This window comes from Poecilia reticulata, chromosome 22, assembly GCF_904066995.2.
Source record: "Poecilia reticulata chromosome 22, P_reticulata-male-v2, whole genome shotgun sequence".
Lineage (NCBI taxonomy): Eukaryota > Metazoa > Chordata > Actinopteri > Cyprinodontiformes > Poeciliidae > Poecilia > Poecilia reticulata.
The window spans coordinates 15,625,714-15,636,810 of NC_088851.1; the positions used below are offsets into that span (position 1 = coordinate 15,625,714).

Consider the following 11,097-nt stretch of genomic DNA (forward strand, 5'->3'; position numbering starts at 1 on the left):
AAGAGTAGCACATTTTTCTATTTTCTTGTTGCCAGAATTGAGAGAAAATTTTTTATTTTCTAAGTCAGAAGCGTTTTCCTATTGATGCTATCTGTTTTGTGAAGCTTCTCAGGCTTTGAAACTTCCCCCTTTTACCTTCAGATGTAATTTTGATCAATATAATAATGAGCTTTGATTAAAAAAGACCCTTAAATAGTTTTACTCGATGTACAAGCTACGTCAAAAGAGGAAGAGTAATTGAAATTAGGTAAAAAGGCAGAGGTAAAGTGGTTTTTATGAGACAAAATTGTTAAGCAAAGAACCCAGAAATTGTAATCAAGTTAAGAGTCAAACTACTTCAATATATTTTTACTCAATAAAAAGTAGTAATCCACTAAATGACTCAAGCAGAAATAAAAATGTATTTTGTATAAAAGGCTACTTAAATACTGAGTAACTAATGATGTCATCAGATGGAGAAACATAATTTGAGTAAATAAGTAATTGCATCAAGTTTGCAGGAAAGACATGCTTACAGTGATCAAAAGTAACTATTTAAAAAATTACAGAAAAAGCAGCAATTTTGAGTGTACTAAAATGATCTATGACTTGACATATTTTGCTACTTTGCCTGAAAGTGGCAAATTATGTACTAGATTATGAGGTGTAAGAGCATTGCACAGAACCCACAAATATTTCTTTGTGGGTTGTAATCAGAGCTTCTCCCAGGACTCTGATATGTGCCTAGCATACCTCAACTTTTTTTAGGTTAAGAAATGCAAACAGTACAAGATGCAATGCTATCTGTTAGATGCAAGTGGAGGTAGAAAGCAGAGACTATTAGTGCATGTAGTAAACGTAGTCATCTCTTCTTCAAACCCTTTTGTGTCACTCTGTCGCCCCCTATGGGCAGCTGCTGACATCCCATTGACCAAACGTGTCGCTGTTGTCTCCTCTCCTGCACTGTGGGTAAAACCATCCAAAAAATAAGACTAAAATGGCATTTACCTCGCAAGGCACAAAGAAAAAAGTTTGCTACTACTATGATGGTAAGTACTCTCATAGTTGCAGTTTCATAAGAAGACTCGATAACTGATAAAATCCGACAGAGTTTGCATCTATCAATTTTACCTCTTGCTAACCTAAGCTAACGTAGCTAGCTTGAGACGCAGCTTGATCTCCTCACCTCAGTTTTGAGATGTTGGTGTGCTTAAACTCTAAAAAGGTGATTTGGCCATAGCCAAAGATAGCTCTTCAAATACAACTCAGTGCATTTTTGAAACGGCTTTTATACTTTGATAAAAAATAAAAACAAAAAAAAGAAAAACCCAGACAATCAGCTAGCGCGCTAACACATGATGCACGGTTATTGTCAGTAAAATTACTTTGTACTGGGAAAAGACTAATTTTATTACCTTCGAAAGTTTGGCGTTTGTTGTTGGAAATGCTCAAATCAACGTCAACTGATGTTAAAAAGCCAGTAGGTAACTTTAGGTCACCCCCCTCCCACCCCTCTATTTCTAGTATCGCCGATAGGATAGTGAGCAGACCTCAACAGATGTTTATTTACTGATAGATTCTGTGCTTTTTCTCATTTCAGGTGATGTTGGAAATTACTACTATGGTCAGGGCCATCCCATGAAGCCTCACCGAATCCGCATGACCCACAACCTGCTGCTCAACTATGGGCTCTACAGAAAGATGGAGATCTATGTATGTGAAATTAAGCAACCTGGGCTTATGCTACTTGGTTGTGCAAGACAGGTTCTGTCCCAGGACATAATCAATGACTTTATTTTTGTTGTTGCAGCGTCCACACAAAGCCAGCGGAGAAGAGATGACTAAGTATCACAGTGATGACTACATCCGGTTCTTGCGCTCCATCAGGCCGGACAACATGTCAGAATACAGCAAACAGATGCAGAGATGTAAGTTTCGTCTGAAAACCTAACAAAAATCTTTCTATTCCATTATTGTTTTTACATGCATCTTGACTGATTTAGAGAAAGTAGCTCTTACAAAGCCATTTATGCCTTGCATACAACCTTTTCCGAGCAATTGGGAAAAAAAACATGTAGTCCGGCCAGAGATGAGAAATTATTTTAATGCCCCTAAATCAGGAAGCCTGTTTTTTTTTATCAGCAACTAATTTGTGAGAATAAATTGTTTGCTCAGGATTTTCTAGATTTTCTCATGACTATTTGGTTAAAATACATGCAATTCTAAATAATCAAACAAATTAAAATATTGTAAAGAAACACAAGTTATTCTTTAGAATATTTAGAGAGATGTAAGATTACTAAGTAAAGAAACGGATCAAAAATTGTAACAGAAAAAAAATGCTTCCAAGTCATGTGGGTGATTCTTCAGAGTGTCTGAGGATGGATTGTGTTCATGCTGCTAAATTAAGTAACAAGCATCGCACGCCACCTGTGAAGCTGCTTTTAAAGCAAACCATCCTCAAAAGAAACATTTTAATTGCATATTTAGTGCGATTGGATCGTTCAGGACCAATGCTGTGCCGGGTCTGAACAATACGGATGTCTCTGACGTTTGTGTTTTGCAGTCAATGTGGGTGAGGACTGTCCGGTCTTCGATGGCTTGTTCGAGTTCTGCCAGCTCTCAGCAGGGGGCTCCGTCGGTAAGACCATCTTCTCTGAAGAAGTCCGGTAGCCCTTTGTTTTGGAGAAGTTTTAAATTCTCACTTTCTCACTGTGTTTCAGCCGGTGCCGTGAAGTTGAACAAACAGCAGACAGACATCGCGATCAACTGGGCCGGAGGGCTTCATCACGCCAAAAAGTCCGAAGCCTCTGGGTTTTGCTACGTCAACGACATCGTACTGGCTATCCTGGAGTTACTGAAGTGAGTGTGACAGAGAGGTTGATGCTCAGTATGTGTAATAATGACATTTCCGGCCTCTGATGCCACAGAACATGTATAAAAACAGTTGGAATTAAATAACATTTCTCATTCGTAGATACCATCAGAGAGTTCTGTATATAGATATTGACATCCACCACGGAGACGGTGTGGAGGAGGCTTTCTACACCACAGATCGTGTCATGACTGTGTCCTTCCACAAGTATGGGGAGTACTTCCCTGGCACCGGTGACCTCAGGGTATGACTTTAACAACTGTGCTTGTAAACATGTCAGAGAGCTGCAATAATAAAATGCTGCTTTTCTTGTTCTCTTAAGGATATTGGTGCTGGAAAGGGTAAATATTATGCTGTAAATTATCCACTGAGAGATGGGATTGATGATGAGTCCTATGAAGCCATTTTCAAACCTGTGAGTTAATAAAGTCCTGTTAAATTCATAATGTAGATGTTCTTCGATGCAAATAAAAAAAACAACAAAAGTTAACATTAATAATTGTCGCCGTTGCATTTTTTTTCTTCTGCAGATCATGGCGAAGGTGATGGAGATGTACCAGCCCAGTGCTGTGGTCCTCCAGTGTGGAGCGGACTCTCTGTCAGGGGACAGACTGGGCTGCTTCAACCTCACCATTAAAGGCAAGATTATGGAACTCAGATGAGACACGCAGAGTCTCATTTGAATGTTTTTTTTTTTAATATATTCTTAAACCATGTCTGCTTAGGCCATGCCAAGTGTGTGGAGTACATTAAGAGCTTCAACCTGCCGCTGCTGATGCTGGGAGGAGGCGGCTATACGATCCGGAACGTGGCTCGTTGCTGGACGTTTGAGACTGCTGTGGCCCTCGACAGCTCCATCCCCAATGGTATGCATTTTGTTTTCCTGTTAGAAATTCTTTGCTTCCAATTTTTTTTACGTGATATATCAGTGGAACTCGTTATGTCGGTGTCAAAACATGCCAGGTATGTGTGAGGAGATGTAAAATAAATGAGTATGCAATAAGACAATAATCTGTAAGGCTTTATTTTTCCCTGATGCATTTCAGTGTTTTCCCATAAAGGCACACTAGGAATCAGTGTGTTTCACATTGGCCCTTAAAAATATTCAACTCAGATGTTGTGAATGAACCAATCAGATGCTCGTGCCCAGATGACGTAATAAAATATTATGTAAATATTTTCTCCCAAACTGACAGAGCTCCCATACAATGACTACTTCGAGTACTTTGGACCAGACTTCAAGTTGCACATCAGCCCCTCCAACATGACCAATCAGAACACAAACGACTACCTGGAGAAGATCAAGTGAGTTCATGAAACACGTTTCACATTTAGAGTATTTGTTGTTTGCTTTTGGCCTGAGAGAACAGAGAACTTCTTAGAGCTGAAGTATTCCTGCGTCGCCCCCTACAGGCAGCGCTTGTTTGAGAACCTGCGCATGTTGCCTCACGCCCCGGGAGTCCAGATGCAAGCCATCCCTGAGGACGCCGTGCAGGAGGACAGCGGCGACGAAGAGGATGATCCAAACAAACGCATATCTAGTAAAATCATTACTCAGTTTTTTCCACATTTATTCTGCATCAGCTCTCAGGCAGTTGTTGTGGAGAAGCAGCAGCATCTTCTAATGCACATCTCCCCCCTGATAAACGTCCAGTCCGTGCTCACGACAAAAGGATAGCGTGCGAGGAAGAGTTCTCTGACTCGGAGGATGAAGGCGAAGGAGGTCGCAGGAATGCAGCCAGCTACAAGAAAGCCAAAAGGACCAAGACCGAAGGAGAGAAGGAGACGGAGGAGAAGAAGAAAAGTACAGAGGAACCAAAAGGTAGTTGTCCTCACATCCTGTTATCCTGTTAAGTAATAATCAAATCATTGAGTGAGTCGTTTCAAATCTTTCACAGAAGTAAAAGAAGAAGAGAAGGTACCAGAGGAGGAAAAAATGGACACATCAAAGTGAGAAAACACAGCACAATCACATTGACCATGATGGCCAGGAGGCGGCTAACAGAAGGTGTTAATCATTTCCTTCCTTCTGGATCCTTTAGGCCAAATGAAGAACCCAAGACACCTTGAGGTCCCGAACTTCCTGTGACAACAGTACATCAGATCAGAGCTGATTATAAAATTGTTTTTTTAATGACTGTTGCAGTGAAAGCTGGTAAAGAACTGTATATTTTAAGACAGTGGAGATGAAGTGGTTTTTCATTTGTTCTTAATCTTTTCAACATTTCCGTGTTTGGACAGAAAACGTATTTTTTTGTATGAATTTCTTTCATTTACTATATTTGCTTTTCCAGTTGTGAAAATCTGTAAAAATGGCTTAGCATGTGCCTATTTTATATACCTGGATGTAATTTAACTAATTTTGGCTATATATATTTTTTTTGTCATTTGACCCCCTTGTGTCGTGTGCCTTTGGAGTTGTAGCAGAATAATGTAGAAAAATGTCCCTTTTCTAGAAAACATGCAACTCGTCTTGTCCACCAAAATTTCAAGATGTATATTTCTATACATATTTTACAGATCATCTTAAATTAGTGTGTGCTTTTAAGTTGCATAATAACTTTAGGGATTTTTCAGAAACTAAAGAGATCACATTTTGAACAAGTTTCTTTAAACAAACTTGTCTGTGGACGACTTAAAAGTTCACCGAAAAGGAAAGCCAGATGTCTCAATTGATTTGTGTATATATTTGTATTCTGAAAACATTTTGATTGAACAAAACCTGTCAGAGGTTTCAACTGTATTAAAATCTTACTATAAAACAATAGAAAATAAGAGTTTTCTTTTTACAATAAAACGGAGATTTAAACTGAAGGTACATAAGGCAGATTTTAAAATGGTACAAAAATGATAAAAAATAAAAAAACATTTGAACCATAACAGCATCCCATCAAATCATAAAAACAAATGCCACTAATGGGCATAAATAGTAAAATGCAACGGCTTCAACTTAAGTCCAGATATATCAAAATATTTGAATTGTAACAGATTCTCTGTTCAGTTTTTCATCCTGTTCAGTTGGATGAAAAATGTTTTTGCTGGTTTAGACCCAGTCACTCAGCGTCTCACTGTCGTGCAGCAGTTCATCCTGCTCTGCAGGCTGCTGCTCATCCTGCTCTGCAGGCTGCTCTTCAGCTCCTTCCTCTAGAAACGGCGGTGGGGCTTCATCCCTACTCTGGATTTTAACCTGAAAGTATAAGAAAAAAAAGTTAAATTTGCATGAATTAATGATCTGATTCAGTAATTCCTTATTTTTATGAGTTGATAACTTCATTTAATTTTCACATATGCCAGAGAAAAAAATGACAGGGCAGAAAATGTGTAAGCTGGTCATTGTGTGTTCATCTGAAATACACAATACTGATGCTTGTACTTTAATTACAGGAACACAAAGAAGAGCTCAAATTTGAGTTTTAATTTGATTCTATACAAGTGTATAGGGAACAATTGACATTCTATTCCTGATTCTTTATTTCCAGATTGAAAATAAATAAAATGTAGCAACGCTTTCACTAAAGAAAGTGAATTAGAGACGCACCTAAAACGTTACACATTGAAATTATGCAGGTAAGCAAGTCAAAAAAGTGAAAAAAGTCCAATCCTGCCCATATCTGGAGTCTTTAATGCAGCATCAAATAAACAGTATTATAGCATTGACACAGATTTCTGCAGTAAATGCAGAACACCTGACAGGACCTTACCCTCCTTGCCTGGACCGGCTTCTTCCTGCACGGGCAAAGGTACAGGAAGGAAGTGCAGGCAGCAAAGCAGCGAAAGGTGAACACCGATTCCACGATGCACATTATGATGAGAGGCATCCAAAGAATGATGCTGGTTGCCTAAATTTACACACAAAACATTTCTTTCACACCCATGTCATCTAAATATAAAGGGTTGCTGATCAAACATGGATGAATATTGCACCTACATAGATACGAGTCGGATCGAAGGGGCATTCGTTTGTGACGGTGGCAGGGTCGGGGGCTTCATCAAAGAACTTGCAGTAATTCTTTAGCACACGCTCTTTCCTGAGGATGATGGCTCTAACTAAAGAATATGACAATCCCAAGGCAGCAGCAAGTCCTAGGAAACCTGCCAGGAAGCTGAAGACCAACAGAACCCACATCTGTCAGAGGAACAGAAACAGAAGGGCATTTGTTAGCCATAAACCTTCATATTTAAAGGCAATGTAAGAGATTGACAAATGAGTTTTTGTTCTGTAAAAGATTAGCATGTAGTACCGACACTTTAATCTTTAAACCGCTTTTGTACCTCCAAACACATACAGGTTCTAACAGGAGCAGACAGACAAGATTTTTGGCACCCCCCCCCACCCCCTTTAATGACTGAAATAACTTGAAACTGACAAAAGTAATAAATATAAACATAAATTTAACCAATGAAAATCATATTTGGCCTTTTTTAAAGGAAATCTGTGAAAAAAAACATTAAGCTCTTCTGCCTCCTCCTTGTGGTCCTACCAGCATTTGCAGAAATGCACCATTGAGAAACAACCAATTAGAGACAGGAGGTAGGTCTTAGCACTGCCAATCATGCCTGTGTATGCACTACTTGGTTTGCTGCAGCTGTGCTAATGACAAAGAGGCAGCGTAATGATAAATGAAAACCTTTAATCCAGCATCACTATGGCCATGCTCACTAGCCTTCATAGTAGGCTCCACTCTACGGAAGGACACTGCAGAGTGAGATGGGGTGCAAGCAGCACGTACACAAGAGTGATTTGCAGTGTGAAGCTCTTCCTCCTTTGTCTGACTGGTTGTTTCTGACAAAGTGGTGTATGAGTATTTCTGCAAATGGCAGAATTACATGAAGGCAGAGGAGCTCCATTTGTTCACAGATTATCTGTATTGTATTAAATATTGTAAAAAGTTACCTACTGCAGCTTTAACAGAGGAGTGTCAACAATTGTGTCCCTGTGTGTAACATTTGTGGGCTGAAGGAGGTGGGAGAAGGTGGGGGCAAACTGAGGGGAAAAGTACTTACCAGGGTCTTGTTTTTCTTGTTCTTGGACAGGACAATAGCAACTATCCCGTTGATAATACCCTGAAGGAAAGGAAGCAGAAACATCATTCCTGACATGTGAAAACCACTAATTTACCTCCAGCGGCAAAAGATTTAATGACAAAAACTTACAATCAGGCCTTCCACGATGGCAGTGACGTTAAACACAGCGAATATAAGAGTCCGGAGCTTAACCTGCACAATGAAGTATCTGAGGACGACGCCGTGGACCAGGGCTCCCAGAAGAAAGTTGACGTGGCCCACCAGCACCAGCGTCAACCCCATCTTCATCAGGGCCCTGTTGTCTTTGAGGTTGGCGCAGCATATTCCTGAAGGAAGCGGAAGTAACTTTTATACACGCAAAATATGTTTGATTTTGTAAAAAAGAAAAAAAAAAGAAAGTCCTTAAAACAAATCTATCTTTAGCACATAATAAAATTCAATATTTGAATGCTTATCGAGTACATTCAGAAGAAACAAAACTAGCCAGTCTCTCACTTATTGCTTTCCTGAATTCTTTTTGTTTTTTAAGTATCACTTAAAAGCGGAATATTTCAACAGTAAACCAGTGTGTTGCACAAAAAACCCATTTGATGTCAGCTACTTTAAAATAAATAGTGGTACCGTTTACATTACCAGAGTAACCTATAAAAGCAATGCACAACTATCCTTAATCAATGCTTGGACTGAAAACATCAGGCGTACGTAACATAAAAAATAAACCCATGTCAACAGCTCTGCTGTGAGCAGGTTTCTGTGGTTTCAACATCGTTAGCATGAACAAAACACTCTGCCTTGGGTGTGGGGGATTCAAACACCCACCACCACATTTACAAGACCTGAAGGGTCAGTTGGTGTCGGATAGATACTCAGGTTTTCCGTTCGAGAGTGAATGCTGTGAAAATACAAGCAATGTTTTTGGTCATAATAATGTTTGGCATCTCACTAAAACAGTAAATATTCATAGCTTTTACGTCAAAGCTGATGTAGCTAGATTGATAATAGGTCAGTTATTTAATGCAATGAACAATATTCTCTGTGAAAAGCTGCAGAAATAAGATGACGGATGGGATTTTATTTGGCCTGCCAGTGGTTTGATGGAAGGCTAGTCAGTGTCCTATATCTGATATTAACTTATAAATAGCTTTATAGATATAAACACACAAATCTTAAACAACTCTTTCTGTGTGTGTGTGCTTTACAACTCAGTACCTGACCAGTTTGAGAACAAAATAAGAGAATCGGAAAGGCATAAAAATCTTGAAATAGAACCCTAACATGGTGTCATGTAGAGTAAAGCAAAATGTTATCAAATCCTAATGAAAAATTTTGAAATAATAAATTTACACACACGCACACACACACACACACACAACACAACAATGACTATTACTCAAAGTGATGTAATTGTGAAATCAAAGATGCCTGAAAAAGGAACCATAACAGACACTCCAAATGTTTGTTGCAGAGGCACCAGACGAAAGAATCAATATCATCTTCCCTCAATCTACAGAAACACCTTCACTCTCACACAGGTGGCGCTTTAAAAGTTAACACGTTTACAGTTAGAAGCCATCAACCGAAGGAGAAAAAGGGAGAATTTGGATTTCAGCCGTTTCAACTGCCTCCAAATGCAAAGACCACGCCTAAACATTTCACACCGAAACCGATCAAACCTCGGAGGTCGGAAAAGAATTTCACCCACCAGCTTCGCTTACATACCTGAGTGAACCATGGTGGATTCTACGTCCCTTCAGATCACAGCTGCTATTAGGAAAGTTGTGGTAAAATCATTTCTGACGACGCGCTTTCCACAGTTCTGGGACAGTGGATCTTTGACTTCCGTGACTGAAAGCTACCTGAAAACAAACAGGTGATCCCGACCGCCTACCTGAGCTGAGGCTCCGCCCACAACAGCTAAACAACGCTACAGCTGCGGGTAGAGAGATAAGAACAGCAGACACAACATTTAACTGGATCAGTGGTTCTATACATTTTTGTAACTAAGAAGAAACTGTTCAAAGAGCCGCTATATTTACAGACATCACACTTTGATATGTTTTATCTTTTTAATGTTGGTTGGTTCAGATAGAAGTTACTCCTGATTAAAAATGTCTTAAACAGCCATATTTTGTATGATCAGAATGAGGAATGGAAAGTTTGATGAAATCAGTTTATTTCTTTGGTTAGATTTTTTTTTAGTTTATATATTTTGGAAATACTATAGTATTCTGAATCAAACTGTTTTCCCATTCATATTGAGACTGATTAGAAATCAGTGTAATTGCATAATATGAGAAGACTGTATAGGAATGACCAGACTGAAATTATCCTTGCTACAAAATAAGTAATGAAAATACAAAGGACGACAGTTATGCAAGAAAAAGCAGTCTTGGAGTCTCATTGGCTTGACTGCTGACACCTGCCTCTGCTGGATCATCACTCTATTAATGTCCTGCTGGCCTGAAGACACAAAGAGTTGCTGGCACAGTAGTAGGCTCACAATGGGTACAGTAAAGCAAAGTCTTTGGATTTTTTTGGTGCCACATTATGGCTGTTCTGTCTTTTCTGTCGCCTCAAGCTGCCACATTTCCTCAAGATTGTTCAGGCATTCTTGATGATAATTGCCTTTTTCCATTTGAAGGGAACTTTGATTTGCCATCATTTGATACTATCTTCAACTCTTGGCAGACATGGAGCCCTGACCTCCCCATGCTGACTGATTTTCCTCCCATGAATGTTCCCAGAGTCCAGGTGTTTTGAGATGAAACAAAACTAACTTTGCTGGTCGACAAGAAAGTGTTTGGCCTCACATTGAGTGCAGAACTGCAATTGGGGAATGGCTGCTACAGCAACAAAGAGCAACTGAATCATCTTGTTTTTATTTATAACTTGGACCAATGTGGAACAATAACTGTGGTTAGTTATGTGCTTTTGCTTTTAGTTGTTATAGCTACTAAAAGATGCTAAGGTTGTACTGTCTTGCAGCTCCATAATGATTTGGAGGCATTCACCAACTCATTCAACTCATTCACCAACAATTCACATCTCCTGCATTCCAAAGAGGTGTGCTGTGCACAATTTGTACCTGCTCATGAAATGGACCTAACCCCCCCCCCCAGTTTTTTTCCTCCCCTCAGACTTTTTACATGTCCAAACTGTGTCTCCCAACTGTCTTCAACTGTAAAGAGATTTAACATTGAGGCCATGAACCTAATAGA

General features: G+C 39.4%; 2 protein-coding genes across 2 annotated transcripts; one reads left to right on the top strand and one right to left on the bottom strand.

The window, feature by feature from the left end:
• The first annotated feature begins 872 nt into the window (after positions 1–872).
• On the top strand, positions 873–5,444 carry LOC103458631 (histone deacetylase 1). The gene is made up of 14 exons (XM_008399587.3): positions 873–1,028; positions 1,580–1,692; positions 1,790–1,907; positions 2,546–2,620; positions 2,703–2,841; positions 2,957–3,098; positions 3,177–3,269; positions 3,385–3,493; positions 3,580–3,720; positions 4,051–4,159; positions 4,268–4,395; positions 4,509–4,676; positions 4,753–4,804; positions 4,897–5,444. Exons 1-14 carry the CDS (start codon positions 977–979, stop codon positions 4,922–4,924), a joined length of 1,467 nt encoding a protein of 488 aa, XP_008397809.1. The 5' UTR covers positions 873–976; the 3' UTR covers positions 4,925–5,444.
• A 78-nt stretch (positions 5,445–5,522) lies between these two features.
• On the bottom strand, positions 5,523–9,755 carry tmem54a (transmembrane protein 54a). Its single transcript, XM_008399586.3, has 6 exons — positions 9,599–9,755; positions 8,009–8,205; positions 7,859–7,918; positions 6,783–6,980; positions 6,556–6,693; positions 5,523–6,041 (listed from the first exon to the last, which is right to left on the bottom strand). The coding sequence occupies exons 1-6, from the start codon at positions 9,609–9,611 to the stop codon at positions 5,898–5,900; spliced, it is 750 nt and encodes a 249-aa protein (XP_008397808.1). The 5' UTR covers positions 9,612–9,755; the 3' UTR covers positions 5,523–5,897.
• Positions 9,756–11,097: the final 1,342 nt, after the last annotated feature.

Bases quoted from the DNA above. Each gene is read 5' to 3' on its own strand.
- LOC103458631 (XM_008399587.3), top strand. From the start codon at position 977: ATGGCATTTACCTCGCAAGGCACAAAGAAAAAAGTTTGCTACTACTAT. The intron at 2,842-2,956 runs GTGAGTGTGACA...TCTCATTCGTAG, and splicing joins GCTATCCTGGAGTTACTGAA to ATACCATCAGAGAGTTCTGT. The intron at 4,396-4,508 runs GTAAAATCATTA...ATAAACGTCCAG, and splicing joins TCCAAACAAACGCATATCTA to TCCGTGCTCACGACAAAAGG.
- tmem54a (XM_008399586.3), bottom strand. The intron at 7,919-8,008 runs GTAAGTTTTTGT...CCTTTCCTTCAG, and splicing joins CCATCGTGGAAGGCCTGATT to GGTATTATCAACGGGATAGT. The intron at 6,694-6,782 runs GTAGGTGCAATA...GTGTAAATTTAG, and splicing joins TCGATCCGACTCGTATCTAT to GCAACCAGCATCATTCTTTG.